General features: G+C 38.0%; 3 protein-coding genes across 4 annotated transcripts in view; 1 reads left to right on the top strand and 2 right to left on the bottom strand.

The window, feature by feature from the left end:
• Positions 1 to 2,384, top strand: part of LOC113775956 (rRNA biogenesis protein RRP5) — a 28,607-nt gene extending 26,223 nt beyond the window's left edge. Inside the window, exons 36-40 of the mRNA XM_027321014.1 lie at positions 737 to 833; positions 910 to 1,065; positions 1,160 to 1,390; positions 1,540 to 1,623; positions 1,742 to 2,384. Of these exons, the coding sequence (XP_027176815.1) occupies positions 737 to 833; positions 910 to 1,065; positions 1,160 to 1,390; positions 1,540 to 1,623; positions 1,742 to 1,849 (676 nt within the window). The 3' untranslated portion in view covers positions 1,850 to 2,384. The remainder of the gene's footprint in view (positions 1 to 736; positions 834 to 909; positions 1,066 to 1,159; positions 1,391 to 1,539; positions 1,624 to 1,741) is intronic.
• Positions 2,385 to 2,464: 80 nt separating this feature from the next.
• LOC113775957 (strigolactone esterase D14-like) lies at positions 2,465 to 3,753 on the bottom strand. The gene is made up of 2 exons (XM_027321015.1): positions 3,257 to 3,753; positions 2,465 to 3,079 (listed from the first exon to the last, which is right to left on the bottom strand). Exons 1-2 carry the CDS (start codon positions 3,646 to 3,648, stop codon positions 2,647 to 2,649), a joined length of 825 nt encoding a protein of 274 aa, XP_027176816.1. The 5' UTR covers positions 3,649 to 3,753; the 3' UTR covers positions 2,465 to 2,646.
• Positions 3,754 to 5,670: 1,917 nt separating this feature from the next.
• LOC113774868 (splicing factor 3B subunit 3) lies at positions 5,671 to 18,618 on the bottom strand. Of its 2 annotated transcripts, XM_027319515.1 has the most exons (15): positions 18,175 to 18,618; positions 17,303 to 17,440; positions 17,135 to 17,214; positions 16,676 to 16,759; positions 16,503 to 16,590; positions 16,242 to 16,387; positions 14,061 to 16,071; positions 12,928 to 13,238; positions 12,180 to 12,495; positions 11,929 to 12,084; positions 10,749 to 10,890; positions 10,334 to 10,410; positions 8,409 to 8,548; positions 6,794 to 6,902; positions 5,671 to 6,333 (listed from the first exon to the last, which is right to left on the bottom strand). In XM_027319515.1, the coding sequence occupies exons 1-15, from the start codon at positions 18,373 to 18,375 to the stop codon at positions 6,136 to 6,138; spliced, it is 4,197 nt and encodes a 1,398-aa protein (XP_027175316.1). In that variant the 5' UTR covers positions 18,376 to 18,618; the 3' UTR covers positions 5,671 to 6,135. The 2 variants fall into 2 exon arrangements, with proteins under 2 accessions (XP_027175316.1, XP_027175317.1); XM_027319516.1 differs by lacking the exons at positions 17,135 to 17,214; positions 17,303 to 17,440; positions 18,175 to 18,618 and adding an exon at positions 16,924 to 17,104.
• Between the last annotated feature and the right edge of the window lie 347 nt (positions 18,619 to 18,965).

Raw genomic sequence — 18,965 nt, 5'->3', positions numbered from 1 at the left:
GAGTTTAGGTTGTGATGCTATGAAGATATGATATGTGATACAGGAAATGTTTTTAGGAAGTTTGCATGAACTTCCCATTGACGATATGTAGTTGTTCTAACCACTGGGGTTGGCCCAGTGGCCAAGGAAGGACACTTAGAGTTCTCTCCACTGCCAGGTTCAGAATTTGAATCTTCGGCCTGGCAGTTGGAAATGGGATGTGGGAAGGGGGAGAGGTTAAAAAAAAAAAGGCTGTTTAAAAGACTATGTAGTTGTTCTGGTAAATTTAGCTTTGAAGCAGGTGCAAAAGAAATCAGAATCAAATATATTGTGTGGACTACGAGTCTGTACTCAATGACACAAACTCTTGAGGTTTTGAGGTATTTGCTGGTAATATTTGTTGCATTTTCTTTTGCATCCCTTAATCAGAATGGGCTCTTACAGATAATTGATTGCACCTGTTTAAGGCCTGTTGTTCCTTTCTTTTTACTATGACCACTAGTTTCTGGTTCTCCAATTTGTATACTCTTTTAGCTCATGCTGTGGCTTCTTTATTCTCTCAATTATTCCATCCAGAAGTTTAGAATGCCTAATTTTTCTGTAAATTTAAGTTAGACCATCAATTTCTTGTTCTTCAATTTGCCGTGTTCTTTTGGTCAGGCTTTAGTTTATTCTCTCATATGTGATATCATGAAGTTTATGATCCAGAAGCCCGTGATAATAACTTTGTAATCTATTTCTTCTTTTTTTTCTCCAGGGCTTTGAGAACTATAAACATCCGAGAGGAGTCTGAGAAGCTGAACATCTGGGTTGCATACTTCAACTTAGAAAATGAATATGGAAATCCTCCTGAGGTACTCCAAGTAAAATTGCCATATATTTTGGTGATAAGCCATGCCAAAGGATTCTGATTTAAAGTTCTTTTCCCAGGAAGCTGTTAAGAAACTATTTTATAGAGCATTACAGTACTGCGATCCCAAAAAGCTGTACCTGGCCCTTCTGGGAATGTATGAAAGGACCGAGCAACATAAGTTGGCTGATGACCTTCTCGGCAAAATGATCAAGAAATTCAAGAGTTCATGCAAAGTATTGAGATAAAGGACTTTAACTGATTAGCTTCCAGATTCCCTATTTGTGTAATATTCCAAGTTATGTTACGAAAGTTTCAACTCTTGTTCAGGTTTGGCTAAGACGGGTTCAAAGACTCTTGCAGCAAAACCATGATGGAATACAGTCAAATATAAATCGGGCTCTTTTATGTCTACCTCGCCATAAGCATATCAAATTTATTTCACAGACTGCGATTCTTGAGTTCAAATGTGGGGTACCTGACAGGGGGCGATCATTGTTTGAGGGAATGCTGCGCGAGTATCCTAAAAGGACGGACTTGTGGAGCATTTATCTTGACCAGGTAACAACCTGCATCCCTCCCCCCCTCCTCCCATAGAGATAGATAGATAGATAGATAGAGAGGGAGAAAGCAGCGCATCCTTTTTTTTTTTTTTGGTTGAAATATTTTTTTCACTCTAGTTACCTTAAACATTTTGTCTATCTGAACAGGAGATTCGACTAGGTGATGTAGATGTGATCCGTTCGTTGTTTGAGAGGGCAATAAGTTTGAGCCTTCCCCCTAAGAAAATGAAGGTATGTATTACAATATAGTTGTATATGGATAAGTTGATCTGGTTCTTGTCTCTAAAGATTTCCTCCTTCAAACTCTGCATTGATTTTAACTCTGGTTGCCTTGCTATCCTCTTGGTAGTTCTTATTCACGAAGTATCTGGAGTATGAAAAATCTCTTGGTGACGAAGAAAGAGCAAGTACTGTGAGAGAAAAAGCAAGAGAGTATGTTGAGAGCAACGTCAAATGAAAATTAATTTCATACTCAGTTTGGTGGTATTGGATATCGATATGGTGGGAAGCATGCCTGAAGATTGTGCTGGCTGTTTGTAAAGAGATCAATTTAAACCTTTGTATTTGGAGATAGCATCCTACTGAATCTGTAGGAATATTATCTTTCTAGGGCTTGGGGATGGGTCAATTGGCAAATATTTGGCTTGCAAATAGCTGGTTATATACTCCAAGGGCACGGATCTGGTCATCCATGAAGAATTGTGAGAGGATGCGGCATAAGGATTATGTTGCTTACAGGGGTGGTGAAAATCTTTGCCGTACACTTTCAAATGGGGACAGATGAGACTTTTTCTAAATGCCATATGGCATAGAGTATAAACGATGAAGGTTGGATACTTTGAGATATTTCAGCGTACCATCATCCTGGCGAAGGTGATCCACTGTAATAGTTGAACCTTAGTCTATGCTGTAAGAGTAAATTATGTATACCAAAAGCGGCTGAAAAAAATTTTTGAGTGGTGAGAATTATTTAGCAATTCTTTTCTGCGAGTCAGTCTAATTCATATTATGATTTAGCAAAAACCCCAGTTTTAAGGGTACACTGCTTAGACTGTATTCCTTGGAGCTTGAGTTCATAAAATAGCAGAAGTTGCTAGCATATTGAAAAGACTAGAGGTGCATTTTTATTAACAGTGAGAACTTGAAAAAAGTTGTATTGATCATGTCTTTCTCCTCCTTAAGTGAAAGCTAATAACACCTGTGGATGATACATATTTGCATCTGGTAGTGCAAATTATTGCAACTTTGCTTCGTTTAATTGGAGTTCAAAATGAGAAGATTCTTGATAACACGTAAAAGCAGAGCATAAGCAGTGAGCTGAGGAAAATGTCCACTGATTCCAAGGATTATGAGCTGAGCGTGCAGTTTCTTCTTCATGTAACGTGGAACTGACAGCGGGACAAAGATATCCTTCTCAGGCTGAATGATGGTGCTGCGCATGCGTACATGTTGCAGAAAATGTCTATTGTCGCCCAGAAACACAGTTTTTGCAACATCAAGTGCAATTTCTGGTTTCATCTTTGCAAGCGTGCCTTCAAACTTAGCTATAGCTTCACTATTGTTCACGCCAATGGCACTAGGGGCCAGATCATGAGCCCAGGCTGAAAAATTGCGTTGCAAATTTGTTAGAATGGCGTTTAGGTCTTGTTCCCTGAAACCACCTTCGTAGTGCTGTGCATCGAGATACCTGGAATCATGATAGGATCAGAATTTCAAGGAAGGAAGGTTGTGATCAAGAATGGTCTATTAGATCATTCATCATATGCTGCAAGTTGCACTTGAGTCATTCTTGATAGTTAAAAATACGAACCCAAAGAAAGAAAAGAAAAAATGGGTAGACAACAAACATTATTTGTGCGTGTACCTGGGTGATCCATTTAGCAGAATGAGGTGTTGAAAGAGTTGAGGCCTCTTTGTGGCCGCTATGCATCCAATCATAGCAGACATGGAGTGCCCAATAAAGACAGTTTCCTTGACATGGAGCTGATCAAGAATGCAAATCAAATCTTCAGCATAGGCACTGAAGTTGTGGGAGTACCTCTTGGGGTCATAGAGTTTGGGACTGACGTTTGGTGAGAACACCAAATCATAGACAACCACTTTAAAATAGCATGCTAGGACTGGTATGATGAACTGCCAAACTGTCTGATCTACACCAAAACCGTGCGAGAGAACTAAAGTGTTTGTGGCATTTCCATAAACCCTAGTGTTTAGAGCTTCCAGAATGCCACTTCCACACTTGCTAAGTTCATCCATGTTTTCCTTGCCAACCAGCCTGTGTTTGCTTTTCGGATTTCAGAAGAATAAAAGGGCATGTAGAGATTGACAAGTTATTTATTTATGCACTGATGGAGCTGCTCCACTTGATTTGTAGACTTTTATAAGAAGGTTTTGCGCGTTTGTGTGAGTATTTTATCAGTACACAACTTCTATAAATATATATATATATATATATATATGTATGTATATGTATATTTGAATATGATCCTATCTCCTTGCAAGTTTCCCCCCACCTTCCTGGCCATATCATTTGCAATGTTTTTAGGCGTGATTAGACAATTTTAGAAGCATGTTGAGTACGTAATGTATCTCAATAACATGCATGCTTCTTCAATACCATTACCGGACATCAAGTTTCATAAACGTAGTGAAATTTGTTTCTAGAGATTAAGTTGGAAAGTTGAAGCTATTTATTTATCTCCATTTTGCACCCCATTTCCAGTATATGTATGCGGCTTTTACGAGAACTCTTTCAGACTACAGCTATGTTAGGGAGGTTGGTTACTACAAGTTTACATGTATAACATTCTTTTCTTTCAATCTGGGTATAAAAGTATCATGTTCAATTGTCTGTTAAATTCTATCCTATGCATGGTTCGCAGCGGCAGGTGGTGGTTGCGTCGCATTAGAAAATATCAAAAAAGACAAAATTTGAAAAAACATCCGAGTTAAATCCGAGTTGATTCGGATATATCAGCCAATACCATGCACCATGGATTTGAACCGCCAATATCGACCGAGTCAGAGCGGGCTGTCGCGGATATTATCATATCTGCGATTCGGGAATCGATATCATACAGGTCGTATCCGTTATGGTTATAACTCGGCCGATACCGATACGTATAGGTATTGGCCGATATTGCTAACCATGATCCTATGCATTGAGTCTGAAGATATTGTTCTTTCATGGATTTCATTTGGAACTAATCGTCCATGTTCGAAGTTCACAAAATCGAGTAGAAAGAATAACCACTTAAATGAGGGAGTAACCTAAAGTAAGGAAAAGGGCAAATAAAACTGTAGATTGTGCTTCAAAAAATTATGATGATTAATCCTCATGAACTACCAACAGCCGGCTTAAGGATAAAAATGAGTTAGATGGTGACCAGAAGAAATTTTTATACTTCAGATATGATTAAAAAAGGAGGGTAGTTGACAACATAGTTTTGTCTTTGTTTTTTTTGTTTGGCGGTTGACATCTGACAACATAGTTTCACTGTTTGCAGTTTGATTTATTCCCCCTTGTGTGAATCAAGTTTGCAGAAACTAATTGAACTCAAGACCTTCTTTCACTGTTTTATACATTAGGACAAAACCGAGGATGTCTTGTCCTGATGATAATCTTTCCAAAGGGATCTCCAACGATCCAACCGGCCTTCCTTTTTCTATGTTTGTGTCAGATTCCTTCTGTGAAACTTCATTTTGTCCCATTGAAAGTAGCATAGGAGAGACTAGAGAGAGAGAGGATTTGGACATTAATACTTTTTATTTCCTTGCAAATTAAGAAGCTTGCCGGCAATTATTATCCTTTTCTAACTAGTCAATTTCCAGCTATTACTACAATTGTTTAAGATCAAGTTGGCAAATTAAGATGGTGAATGTCTATATCTGTAAAACTTTGATAAATTAAATTGTCTTCTGAATTTAAACATTGGGACCAAAAGTACCCATGGCCCAGAACAAAGGACTGTTGCTCTACGTTATGATATTGAAAGACAATTTTATTAGCATATGAAGAAGGCGGAAACTGGGAAAGTTGGACATCAAAGAGGCACTCGTGGACATCACAAAGAGACTAGTTCTCATACACGTATTCAATCATGGGCATCTGTGCTTTCTTCAAAATATACAACTGGTAATTTACATCCAAGTGGAACATTTTCAGATATCATCACTCCAACTACATAGACAGACAATATTTAGCAGGAAAAAAACTAGTGCAAAATTTGGTCTACATTCAATTACATTGAGATTACTGCAAACAAAGGCCACAACCCATGAGTTGGAAAGCAACATTCACTACCTTTAACCACCATTTTATCTATTTACAATTAATCAACTATGCACAAGTGTGCAAGTTCTTTACAAACAAGTGATGCTGCTACATTGATCTGGAAAAGAAAAAAGGAAGCACGAGAGCCATTTTGGAAAAAAAATTCCTATGCATGTACCCTGCAAATTCAGTCCGTGAGGACGTTTCCCTAGATACTTCTTATTTTACTGTCGTCTTACCTATTCATCAAGCAAAACATCCGAGTCAAGGCCTAGGAAGAAGTATTTGATCATTGACAGTCCGCATTTCCTAAAAATAGGCATTTGACACCACCAACAAACCATTGCAACAATGTCGACAGAATTTGCACCGAGTATAAAAACCTCAAGTGGCCATTCAACGCTGCAACCAGCACTCATCCCTCCGTCAGCAACCTTTGCAAGAATACTTGTCCAGCACAACCTTAGGGATCAGTTTAGGGCATAATGAACTCTTTCAAGTAGTCGGACGACCTGATTAACGGTGATCCTTGGAGGTGATTGTTTTGTACTCAGCATTACTTTATTCAGTGAGGAGAGAGGTAATGCTAATACGGCTTCCTGTTGCATGCTAGTCAGTTCCAAGAACTGAGCCAGCATATCACCGTCGAGAATCTTCCGTGTCCCAACCTATTAACCATATATTATTAAAATTTACTACGATATTTAACACCGAGGAAAATGAAAAATAAACAACATAGTTCACAACAATTGGATCACACCCACAGACCAAACATACACTCGCAAATCCTTGCAGTGAGTGTTATGAACAACCATAATTGTCCTCGAGAGCTTGTGACAAACAGATTGTCAATTTTAACATATTCACAAAAACCAAAGTAGAGTCAACTGTTTCGACAGACAACTATAAAACTGGTTAAGACAAAAATCATCAGTTTTCACATTTTGATTCCTAAAAGTTAAATATCTCCTTCCGCTGCATGCAGAACCAGCTATATCCCCATTATTTTGCAAAAATGGAAATCATAGAGTACTCACAAGAATATGGTAGAACTATCATACCAGATGTTAAATAAATAAATAATTTGAGAGACAGAGAGAGCGCGCGTTAACTAAGTGCTTCTCTTACCGAACTTTCACGGCCACGGAAGTCATTATGATCATTGCCTAGGATTGGCGCAGTCAACGGGTGAATCACAAGCCTAGCTTGTACAGCTTCTAAGAGCTCATATTCTCTCCTGAACCACCAGGCTAGCTTGTTCAGTAATAAAAACAGAGACTTTGTTCAACCAGAAAAAGTAAATATTAACATTTATAGAATCTCATCTTGAATTTACAACACATTGAGGATTAACATTTCTCAGCAAAGAATGTTCATTGAGTTATGCTGAAATCTTGTGTATTACCTTCATTCTCCAGCATGAACTGCTAGGGAGCACTACCATCACAAGCAGTTCGCTAGAGAAGCTAGAGATAGTTACAACAAAACCACCTACATATATAACATAAAAATGGATCTTCCACTTCCTAGGTTGCTGAAAGTGAATAAATAAGATTTGGCTTCTTACATGGTGCCAGATAGGATAGGTTTTATACCAGAAAGGGTCTGGACATGTGAGAAGGGAATAAACAGAGAGGGCACTCACTTGATATAATAAAAAGAAATACTATAATTTGTTTTCAGGACAAAAATGTCAGAGAAAGATATAGTAAATCCACTATCAATTGCCAAGTTCAGTGAGAAGAATCCTGTCAAGCTTCTGCTACTGCAATTTCAAACTTATTCCATCTTCAAAACACAATCATTTGAAAAACATTTAACAAGTATACTCATTTTCAGATCTGACATGGTTATTAAAAAACCCCTAATATAATCATTCTAATGCCCCATCAGATAACCTGCTTGTAGCCCTTTAAAGCATTATCTCATGTCAAAATTCAGCAAAGGAAATTTTTTTAAGATCAGCATAATGCAGACGTCAAACAATCATGGAGCAAAATACATGACTGAAAACCTGGAATATCACTCAACAATAGCTATTCAATAAGCTACCTGAAAGCTATGCAGCAGACATGCATGCTATCACAAGCAAAGAAAATCGGAAGAAATTGCAGTGACCAAATGCTTGACAGTTTCAGTGGGAATCAACCAAGAAATTAAAGTACTTTATTCTTTATACTTTGAATTTCAAGCATGTCAGGCAAAAATTTTCAAGTTCATGGTTCCCCAATTAACAAAATTTTAGGGAACCAAATACAATGCAGCACTTAAGCAGTATCTACTGATAATTAACCAACACGACAAATAAAAAGAGTTTAAAAAAATGTTGTAAAAAATCCCAAGTTTCACTACAAGGAATTTGTATTAGAAAAAAGGTTAGTAAAATCGACAGATTTGATGATAGAAATTCCTTTTGTCAATAGGTGAATAGGTTGGGTGTTGGTGATGCTTAAAAGAGGATGGACAGAACTGGCACCAACACTAAGGCAAGGATCCAAGCACAAACTGCTGCAGAACCTTGAGGAATCAATGCTACACTATATAAGGAAAAGAGACAAGGGCAAGAAGAAACTGAGTGCTCAAGTATCTCTTCTCAATTTAATGTATTCAACAGCAAATGAAAGCTAAGTTCACAAACAAAAGACAGCAAACTTGTATTCTGATGTGGTAATGACAGTTCATCCCAATTCACATCCAAAAGAATACATGAAGCACGAATGAGGAAAAGGAATGGATTTAATACCTTGTGACAGGAATGAAGATCACAACACCCCCTAATAATGTACTGGCCATAATACTATTATGTGAGAGGTCAGAGATAGTATTAGCTACAGCATATCCCCTTAACACATCATCCGCTGGAAGTTTGTATGAGAATGATCCCTACAAGATAAAAGTAAAAGTGATAAGACAATATGTTTAAAAGGTAACAATGTCAATACCTTGTACAAAAGTTTACAACATATAGAGGTGAATAAAGCAAAGCCCAAATTGCAAAAACATTGTCTTATGGTGTAAGCCAACCAACCCCCAATTGTCTGGATGCCTAGATGCAGGAAGAGGATTACACAAACGACCTACAACAAGAAGCATCAACCCAAAACACCAATAAACAGCCATCAAAATGATTCAAACTGCCTGTTATCAACACATCCATCATCATCAGCCTTTTAGAAAGATGGCAGTATAGTTTCCCTGCCACCAACATGGATACAAAAGTTGTGGACTATTAAAGGTATTCCAACATTTGTTCCCAAAGTGACATGGTTATTGAGACAAGCATATTAAGGAAGCATTGAATAATCTTCACCCTTCCCTCTCCCCATACAGTTTGCAACACACTGTTCAACTCTCGAAATGTTTGTATGCTTCAAAGACTATATCCCAACAAGTTCTTAAGGGTTATTCAAACCAAGGAAAATGCATAGGAAGATACAATACATGTGTAGACACAACTAAATGAGGGTGGGGGAGTGGGGCCACTGCCCCCCGACTTCCAGAGAATCAAGTTTTCCCCCATATGATTTTGAAAATTTTCATTTATATCATTTATAAATTAAATGTTTATCACCCCCACAAAAAAACTCATATTACACAAATAAGTTTAGAAGCATACAGAAAATGCCCCCTCAAAATAAATGTTCCCGGGTCTGTCTATGAGTGCACACATACAGAGGCAGATATCAGATCAACTAGCAAGAAAACAATATGGAATAAACCTATATCAACTTTCTTGTTAGCAAGTATTTATGCCCTACCACAATTGACAACCTTAAAGATGAGAGGTTACGTTCAGTACCAAACTCAGCTTCACTCGTGTTTACAACATAAGATATCCCAACAAGTCAAGCATTGTTCTTGTCAAGAAACTCTTTTTTTTTTTTCTTTTGAAGCTTCTAGATTCTACTTCTTGGTTCAAGGTCCTCAAACTAACAGGAATCAAAATAGTAAATTCATTCCACCCGAATCCAAATGGGGCCAAAGGGCTGTGGTTACAAACAATACGCTTGGACGATACACTGTCCCATCATAAGTTTATTACAGAGAGTCCACTCCACCGTATCATTAATACATAACATACAATTTTCCTAGCAGTGGCCACAGAAAATTTTAGATGATATTTTCTGCTTTAGTTTACCATGCACAGCTGACATCTTCAACCATCGGAAAGACATTAAATATAACATGCAACATAAAACTGCCCAAACTGAACTTCATGGTTGCCTACTCACCATAACAGCCTAGTTGTAAGTGCATTGATATGGTAACAAATTATAATAAACACTTGTAGATCATGTTACTTTTGTAAGAATAACAGATTATCCACATCAACTCTCATCAACCCCTGGCAAGCCTCAGCACCTTTCTTTGGCTGCTATATCTGCTGCTCTTAACAAATTTAGCTTGTGAAGACAACTAATAACAAATTTCTAATTGGTATTAGCACTCCTATACCTTCAGCCAGTTCTCCCTTCTACCTGCAACAATTTACAGTCCAAGAACTTCCCCAGTGTATCAATTTGTTTCTACTAAACACACAGTAATCACTATAAAAGCAATTTCTAAATGTAACATTCTTCAGGACATGTCACTCTCTTTCTGAAAGTTATTAAGCAAGACTTTTTTTTTTTTGGCATCCGCAAATTACTTGATTCGACATGAACTTACCTTCCTGATGCTCATGGCTATTTCACCCATATAATATGAGCAATTCAATGTTAAGTTGCATTCTGGACTTGCATTATCTGGAACATGAAGCAAGTACCACAGATTATTAAAACAATAAACCAGTGCAGAAGCAAAGAGGAAGAGAAACAATTACAGAAACAAAACATCTCATCTCAGGAAGTAACCACTAACTCCAGGAAAAACACATATATTTGCAAGAAAAAATATCATGAATACACAGAGTCAATTTTATGAATATTTGATGATTCAAAGACAAATAGAGGAGAAAAGGCTAGAGAATACTACAGAATCTTAGACAGTAAACAATGTCCATATCCTAGTAAAATCTACCACTAAGTAACCCAAATAATTACATTGACCTACACCGCAGAAGCTCTCCAAGAGAAACCTTTACCCTCTAAATGGTCTGAAGAAGACAAGACTGCAATGCTCCCCTTCCGATCCGATACAACAGCAGTATCAACATCCATAAGAATACAATCAGCAACTAGCCTCTGAACTGGATCACAATAGACTTGTTCGAGTTTCCTTGCATCCTGCACCAAAAACAAATAGGTGGTGATCACCAGAAATAATTGGTTTACCATACCATGTCATAAAACAAAATTCATAATTCAATAGTAGTAAAATGGACAATATCTCTTGAGCATCAAAGCAAATATAAGCATGTGTCAAAGATATGACCATATATTAGAAAACAATGTAGAGGATTAAAAGAATCTCCAGCTTAGCCCTGCAGGAGCAACTCAATAAAAGTTCTCCTTTTGCAGACCAAATAGGCGAACATTGTCTACAAATTAGTGGAGGATTATTTTTCTTGGTTCTGCGAGTTTTCATCCATTTCCAGATAAAATTCCCGTCCTAAAAAACGCTAAATCAAGTATGTTAACCAAAATGTCATCTTCTAAACTTCTGGTCAAAGAACTTTTGCAAACTTAACATCCGTCACAATTCAGCTTACACTTGACATGGGAGACTTGTTTTTTTGTATTCAGAAGGATATGCTAGCTCTTGATTTGGTTCATCCTGATGAGTTTTTTCAGTCTTTTCTTTCTTCGCACTTTGACATGAGACCTCATGACCAAGTGATGCAATAGCAACATAGCAAGTGTTAAGGTCAAGGAAGCAACCTTTATGTAAGTACAAGATTTTGGTGCATTCTTCTTTAAAAAATTCTTCAATATGACACAAAAAACTCACTTCAAATGTTATATAAAGATTATATCGATGGAATATCAATAACAGCAATTCATCATTGATTTGTATCTAGGAAACTCTACATCATTGATTAGCATCTTGGAAATGGTATAGGATGGCCATCTTTACTTATTTCCAATTCCTAAATATAAGCAGTTTCCTGTCATTTGTTTTCATTTCAACATCTTAATTTGCCTATCTTTCAGAAGTAAACTGCAAAGCGCCTTGGAATTCGCGTAACAGGCTAGTAAGGTACCACAAAACACTCCGAAACTCTTGTTCAATGGAATTTATGGCTTAGCAAACATAAGCAAAACTTCGAAAAGAAGAGTACAATTACCAAGCTAGAAAAGCAGAACCAAATAGCAATCACTTACTTCATGATAGGAATAGAAGAGAATGCCATCACGGCAATCACCAACAGCAATTCTGGTAAAGTGTGCAGTTAACGTCATAATCACAAAGCGTGTTCTTCCTACAGCCAATCTCCGCACCCTTTGGAGGTTATCATTTGGAAAACTACAGACATAGAACTGCAGAAAAGGCCAGAAATCTCACCTTATGATCTGTAGAACAGTCACTTTTGACTTGTAACAAAGTAGATAGATAAAAGGATTATTTGACTTACAGAATTACCAGCAGAAGCCAAGAAATATCGATCAAGATATGGGCATACAGCAAGTACCATTCCAGGCCAAATGGTAGAATAAGTTAATCGTAAGTGCCATGCTTCAGATTCTTCCAGTTTGATACCATCAGAACTATCATCATCTGGGCTGCTACAAATACTACCACTAGAGAGCTGTTCAGCAGAGCACCCACCAATTTCACGAAATGGTGAACTTCGCTGAGAATATGAAAAGGTCCTTGAACTGAATGTAGCGGATCCAGTATCTGAATTTTGTGTGTGTTCAAGGCATAGGACTATCAGACGGCCACTTGTGCTGTTAAACATAGCTTCAGTTAACACCAGACATCATAAAAAACAAAAATAAATAAATAACAAATAAATAAAAACAAGGGGTAGCATTAATACAGATCCATGTATCCATAATCTTAGGGGAAAAAACGTATTGGTGAGATATAGACTAAGACCAAGCTGATTATAATGCAAGCACCACAGCATCAACACATCAAAGCCACAAGGATTACAACGGTCAAGCCAGTTCATCGACAATAGACACTTAAATATTGTAGGAGACAAGTAAACCAATTAAAAGACATAAACAACCAAAAGAAAATTTCAAATATGTATCAGTACAGTGGTGATAACAAGTGTTTCAATTTCTAATAAAAATTCATAACAGCAATAAACACTACACTGAATCACTGGAGAAGAAACCTAGAAGAAAATGTGAGCACAGATGATAGCTAACCTTTCAGCTTCACCACTAGGCATTATAGCAGGGCCAGCAGATAGGCTAGTTCCAACCACCAAAACATGTTCATGTCCAACCTTTACCAATTCCATGCATTTACCTGTCTCCCCAGGTTCAAACTTAAAGGATGACAATAATGACCCACTGAGAGGATCTACACAGCATACATCAGATGAATATGAATCATTTTGCAATTCAGTCCTCAAGACAAGTAATAATCTGCTTTCACTGTGGTATAAAACCTTCCTTGGTGTGCCTCCAAGATGAAACTTCTGCACATTAAGCCTCTTACTTGACACCATCTCCACCTAAAACATTTTAATCATATATCACCTCAGCAGAATAAAAAAGAAATGGCTACAAGTCTACTAACAATATCAAGCATCAATATCTTCTCTATTTCAACCGAAGTGTAATAGGTTCGGCGTAAAAATCAATAGAAAAACTACATGAGCAAGACATTTGTCCCCTTTCCCACGGAAAATGACAAAACAAAAAGAAAAGAATGAGATAAGAGATACCATTACTTTGCGAAATGGGAATTACAGAATTGTTGACATGAACATATTTCTCTATAGGGAAACCCAGAGCTGAAAAGAAAGCCTTCAAATTTCTCTCAATCAACTGTAAGCTCAGAAACTAGATATATCTTAGGTCGGGCATATGTTACTTGTATTACATAATTTAACACTGATCCAACCACAAGAAAGATACCCTTCCGCTAATCCACTACAAATACTCAGTGCCAGAGTCACTGAATCGGTAGTTGCCAATCCCTGGACTATTTAATGTACTTTATCTGCTGGGTTACATTACAGGCGGGCATTTTACCAGAGGTTTCAAATCTATGATTCCTGTTGAAGCATATACTCGGGGGTGGGTTATCGAGATCTTTCCGCAAGGCACAAACGAATAGAAACTGGGAAAATAGATTCACAAACATACTACAGAAACATTTAACATAGACCAGCAAAATAGAAAACCTCAAAGGACATAATACAGGACCAGAAGTATTCCTTTTGCAAATTATAGTATAGATTGTTGTAGTATAAAACCCCCAGAAAGAAAAAGTTACTAAGAGGATCATTAAGTATTTCTGATTAATAACGTAAATTCATAATATTCCTCACCAAATGAAGACTATTCTCTGCAACAAATAAAATTCCCCTAGGACATTCTCCTGAGCAAACTGGAGTGACATGTGTGGAAGGTTGAAAAGAGATGGATGTATATGACAAGCTGTGCCTTGCAGTCTGCAGTAACCATGGCCTATCGCTCAAAACAATTATGTCAGCATCAAGGTAATCGCTTAATGGAACCAGAAAAACAGGAGTAATGCCGATGCGGCGAACGGCAATAAGCTGAAGGTGAACAGGAAAGCTGTCTCTTGTCTTCTCCAAGAAACTGGAAAAGGACCTCAAGGACCCTCTGTTGCTTGGAGGAGTAGACATTGCTGAACCCAATGAATTTACCAAGCAGGAACCCATAACTGTGTAATCAGAGGGGGAGATAGCCGAATCAGGAGGCCATTCAAATCTAAGAAGCATACCATTCCTCAACCCTGAAAGAATGTAAAGCCGATCAACTAGTACAAGCCGTACATCTTGAGGAACACAGCCACTGATAATCGTTCCCATGGTGTTTGTTAAAGAGATGGTCCCTATAGCAAGAATTTGCAGACCCGTATCAGGGGAAAATGACAAAACCTCAACTGAAGGTTTGTGTGTGCCGATGATAATGGCATTATTGATGTCCACTCCAGACGGCAACCCAACAGCAGGGCTAGTATCTCTGAAGTTCATTTGGGATGGTAATGATCTGTGCTCTAGATGTCTTGAAGGTATTGAGATGCAGGACAACTCATTCTGCAGCCTCACTTGTTGCATTTGGATTATTTCATAACAATAAGTTGATAAGGACCTGATACCAAGAATAAACAAGACACAGGGACTAGAGGTTGCCACAGCTATCACATTATGCCCAACTGCTCCTAAGCTTATGCTCATATTATCAGGACCCCACGACGAACAACTTGGAGAAGACATGGGAACACCTTCAGATTGGGCTACATTAATAGGCACGCAGAGTCTGACCGCATTTTGGTGGATTTGCACCAGCAAACCATCAGCCACCAGACCACATGCCAGTGTGCAGACATCTGGTTGGAAACCAACTGAATCTGTCACATCAGAAAAGCTTACACCAACAGAAAGCACCCTGGTCTCCTCAACAAATGATAGCACTAGGAAAGAATGACACGTATCAGTAACATTCATTTTAAGTGCCCAAGTGCCAGTTATACCATGATAAATAGGGGCAGTTTTCAACAATTTGTCCACACTGATACCACTTCTGATAATCCGCAATGAACCCTCTGGTGCCATCCCACAACAGGCAAACATTTGGTCATGTTTCTCACCATGATAATCAACAACTGACATGTCCAAAATTGGTGCAATATTTTGAATTGGGCTTCTGTAATATAGCCCTCCATCTTCCAGCTTTAAAACCATTCCATCACCCATCTCAACAATTGCAGCCAAAAACCCACCCTCAACCCACAATAATGCCTTTGAAGGTAAACTTTTGTAAAGACCATCAGATAGATTTACTTTCAGGCCATGAGAATCAGAAGAAATTTCAATCATAAAAAGATCTCCAGAGTCTGCACTGAAAATCATCCTCGGATTGTCCACATTCCCTGGCTCCCAGCTCCAGGAGCAAATATAGTTAGAACCTGGCTTTATGCTAGTGTCAGCATCAATATCCATTGAATCACTCTTACGCATGTCACTCAGCTCCAGCAATGCAGAGGCTGCAACACTGTACATTCCTTCTTCATCAATAATATCGGGAATTCTAATTGTAGCAGTATCTTCCGCAAAATTCTGCTCTTCCACTGAAGCCGGTATAAAATCCAAGCTAGTTCTAAAAATTACAGAAGGGTTGTGAGCATCCCTAAAATCCATTAATAGTGCATCACCAGCCCTGAACAGAAAAGCTAATCCATAAGAATTAGGAACTTCAACTACGTGATGTGCTAGAGGTCCAGCTTCATCATAACGGAATATTACATGGACAGCCTGCTCCCTGAGATTCCACTCTAATAGAAGAAGTTCATTCCGATAATATGACATCCTCCTGCAGCAGCACAACCAAACCTTATCAGGATCTCAAATGCAAATGATTCAGATGATAGGAGTATTCCAGCAACCAAAAAAAGACCAAGGAACTGACAGGCGTAGGCACAGGCATTAAGTACTCAGAAATACAGTTCTCAATCTCTCTTGCAGATGTATTAATCATCCTACCTATTCAGAATAACTGCTAATAGAGGGCTGCGCTCCTTACTTTGTTGACGAAGATCTTTTGAGATAAAGCACATGCTCCATATAGTACCACAAACACTTGGAAAACCTTTGTCATTGCATTGATTTTCAGGGGGCAAAAAGATTTTCTAACAAAAGAAAAGAGTCATGAAAGAATTACACATCAGAAGCATCGATCACCATATCCAACCACATTCGACCAAATACAACTTTAGAATAGATTCCTGAATATAATTTTCTAACCTTATCGATGACATCACTGCCAGAAGAAAGTGACACTGAAAAAAGAGCCAATTTGTCCTCATATGCACTTGCAGCAATGAAACAACCACTGCACAGAAAAATAGTAAAAAAAAAATCACAAATTAAACTCCCAGAAAATCCAGTCTCAAGTCGAAATCAACACAAGAACTCACTTGGAATCAACAGCCAACATCCTTCCAATTTGATCCCTTCCATTTCCTGGGGACGAAAGTTGCACGTGCGTTAAGGGGAAAAACCTACAATAATAAGAAGTACAAAAGTAAGCCTTCTGTGGGAAGATAAAATGTGTTAAGTGAATGAAAGATAGTAAAATGAAGTACTAAAAAAAGTACGAGCATTTGAGCCTTCAGGAAGTACTAGAGCAAAAGCTACAGAAAGAATTCTTAAGCACAAAGACAACCTGTGCATTTCACTGCTAAAACTGAGAAAGGAAAGCTTCCCTGAATCAGAAATTACAACCAGAACGTCTTTCTAAAACTGCTAAAACTGCTAAAATGTGTTAAGTGAATGAAAGATAGTAAAATGAAGTACTAAAAAAAGTACGAGCATTTGAGCCTTCAGGAAGTACTAGAGCAAAAGCTACAGAAAGAATTCTTAAGCACAAAGACAACCTGTGCATTTCACTGCTAAAACTGAGAAAGGAAAGCTTCCCTGAATCAGAAATTACAACCAGAACGTCTTTCCCCCGAATCTGTAAAAGAACCAGAGGGAGACATAAAATTCCAAGATGAGGAAAGCAAAAAAAAAAATTCAAAATGAAAATTTGATGAATTAATTACCTGAGGGTTTTGCGAATGGTGAAACCTCTCATTCCAAGGGAGGATAGCAAGATCTTTTATTGTGCCAAAAACAGGCTGCTCACAAACAGATTGCAATGCTCCATCGTCATCAATAATTACCAGCTCTACAGATGTTTCCTGAACCAAATGCCCATATTTGTGTTAAAACTCATGCATTGAAAAAGGAGTTTAGCTCAACCAACATGGTATACTCAGTTTTCAAATCAATGATATATGACTTCAGTTCAGTATTGAATTTCACTAATCTTCTTGCAAGCACGACGTTGGGGTCTAGAACCCCCACAAGGAATTAAAAAAACACACACACACACAAATTTCTCTTTCTTTTTTTTTAAGTGTTTTTTAAGTGTAGAACCTAGTATATGGCCACTTATTGCTTTTTCATTATCTGCTCAACTACCGTTCCAACTGAAAGAGTCCTATCGTCCAACTAATGCTTCTCTTTGATTTTACATGATAAAGCTGTTCCAACAGCCCTAGTACATGACAGGGCTTTTACATTAGCCTTTCTAAATGTCTCGATTTGGCAATTCGCCCTAACACATATAGGCGCAAACCATCATATAGAATACACTTGAACTTAAAATAAATAAACAATACTAATAATAATAATAATAAATGAAATTTACTTGTCTGACACACAGAGTAATGTGATTTCTTGATGACAATGCAAAACATAAATGAATATCTAGCATTTGATTCAGTTTCTACAGCCTAAATGAAGCACCCTGGACGACTAGAGATGTGTACATAGAAAGCAGAGAATTTCCAACAAAGAAAAAAGTGGATGGAAGCAATCATCAAAAAAGTAAGAGCAATAACGATAGAGGGATAGGGAGCGGGGGCGGAACCTTGCCAAGGACGACGTCGTTGGAGAAAGGGGAGCGGATGTGGCCGCGGACAAGCTGAAGAACAACGCTGCTACGGAGCACAGACTTGGCGAGATAATAGGAGTGGTGAGAGGCAGAGGAGCGTAATTTAGAGTTGGCTCCAGGCCAGGACGACGACGACGAGGAAGACGGCGATGACGATTCTTCCTCCGTAACCGCCATGTTTGCTCCACCAATTCGAAACTTCCCTTTTGATTTTTTTTTTTTTTTTTTTTGGGTTATGAAACTTAGATTCAGTTTCTTCTCATTATGCGACAAGCTCGGTCATCAGTAGAATGTTCAACATCGCCATTAAAATTAAAAAGAAAAGGTGGGAAATGAAAAGGGGGGAATAGGGTTTTAGAAGAAGATGAAAGGAGAGGAAATGAGGATCATCAACTGACAGACAAAAAAGAAAAGGGAAGAAGGAGGAGTTGCAGGGGGAATATCAAGTAGCCAATTAATTGTTCCCATATGGATTAACTTAAGGAAGCACAGGTGTCCCACCTGACTTCACTGATTGATCCAGCTGATGTACTTTTTTTAGTACTATTACTGTTACTACCACTGTAACAACAAGTGATGAATCCAGATGATGATGATGATGAGGGATCAAGGTTAAGGACTGAAAAGGGCTGGAAGGGCCTGTATTCTTGATTCATGTTCAACCAGACTCCTCCTTTTCTCTTTCTTGATTCTTCCAAATTGTAAAATATTGCATCAACCAACCCAAAAAAAATAAATAAATATAAGAAAGAGTATGTAAGATTAAA

This window comes from Coffea eugenioides, chromosome 6 (genome assembly GCF_003713205.1).
Source record: "Coffea eugenioides isolate CCC68of chromosome 6, Ceug_1.0, whole genome shotgun sequence".
Classification (NCBI taxonomy): Eukaryota; Viridiplantae; Streptophyta; class Magnoliopsida; order Gentianales; family Rubiaceae; genus Coffea; species Coffea eugenioides.
This window is presented reverse-complemented; position numbering and strand designations above follow the sequence as displayed.

Coding starts and splice junctions, on each gene's coding strand:
- LOC113775957 (XM_027321015.1), bottom strand. CDS start 3,648: ATGGATGAACTTAGCAAGTGTGGAAGTGGCATTCTGGAAGCTCTAAAC. Junction 3,080..3,256: donor CTGCTAAATGGATCACCCAG/GTACACGCACAA, acceptor TCATGATTCCAG/GTATCTCGATGCACAGCACT.
- LOC113774868 (XM_027319515.1), bottom strand. CDS start 18,375: ATGGCGGTTACGGAGGAAGAATCGTCATCGCCGTCTTCCTCGTCGTCG. Junction 17,215..17,302: donor ACCATTCGCAAAACCCTCAG/GTAATTAATTCA, acceptor GTTCTTTTACAG/ATTCGGGGGAAAGACGTTCT. Junction 10,411..10,748: donor TTCTTCAGACCATTTAGAGG/GTAAAGGTTTCT, acceptor TTCATGTTCCAG/ATAATGCAAGTCCAGAATGC.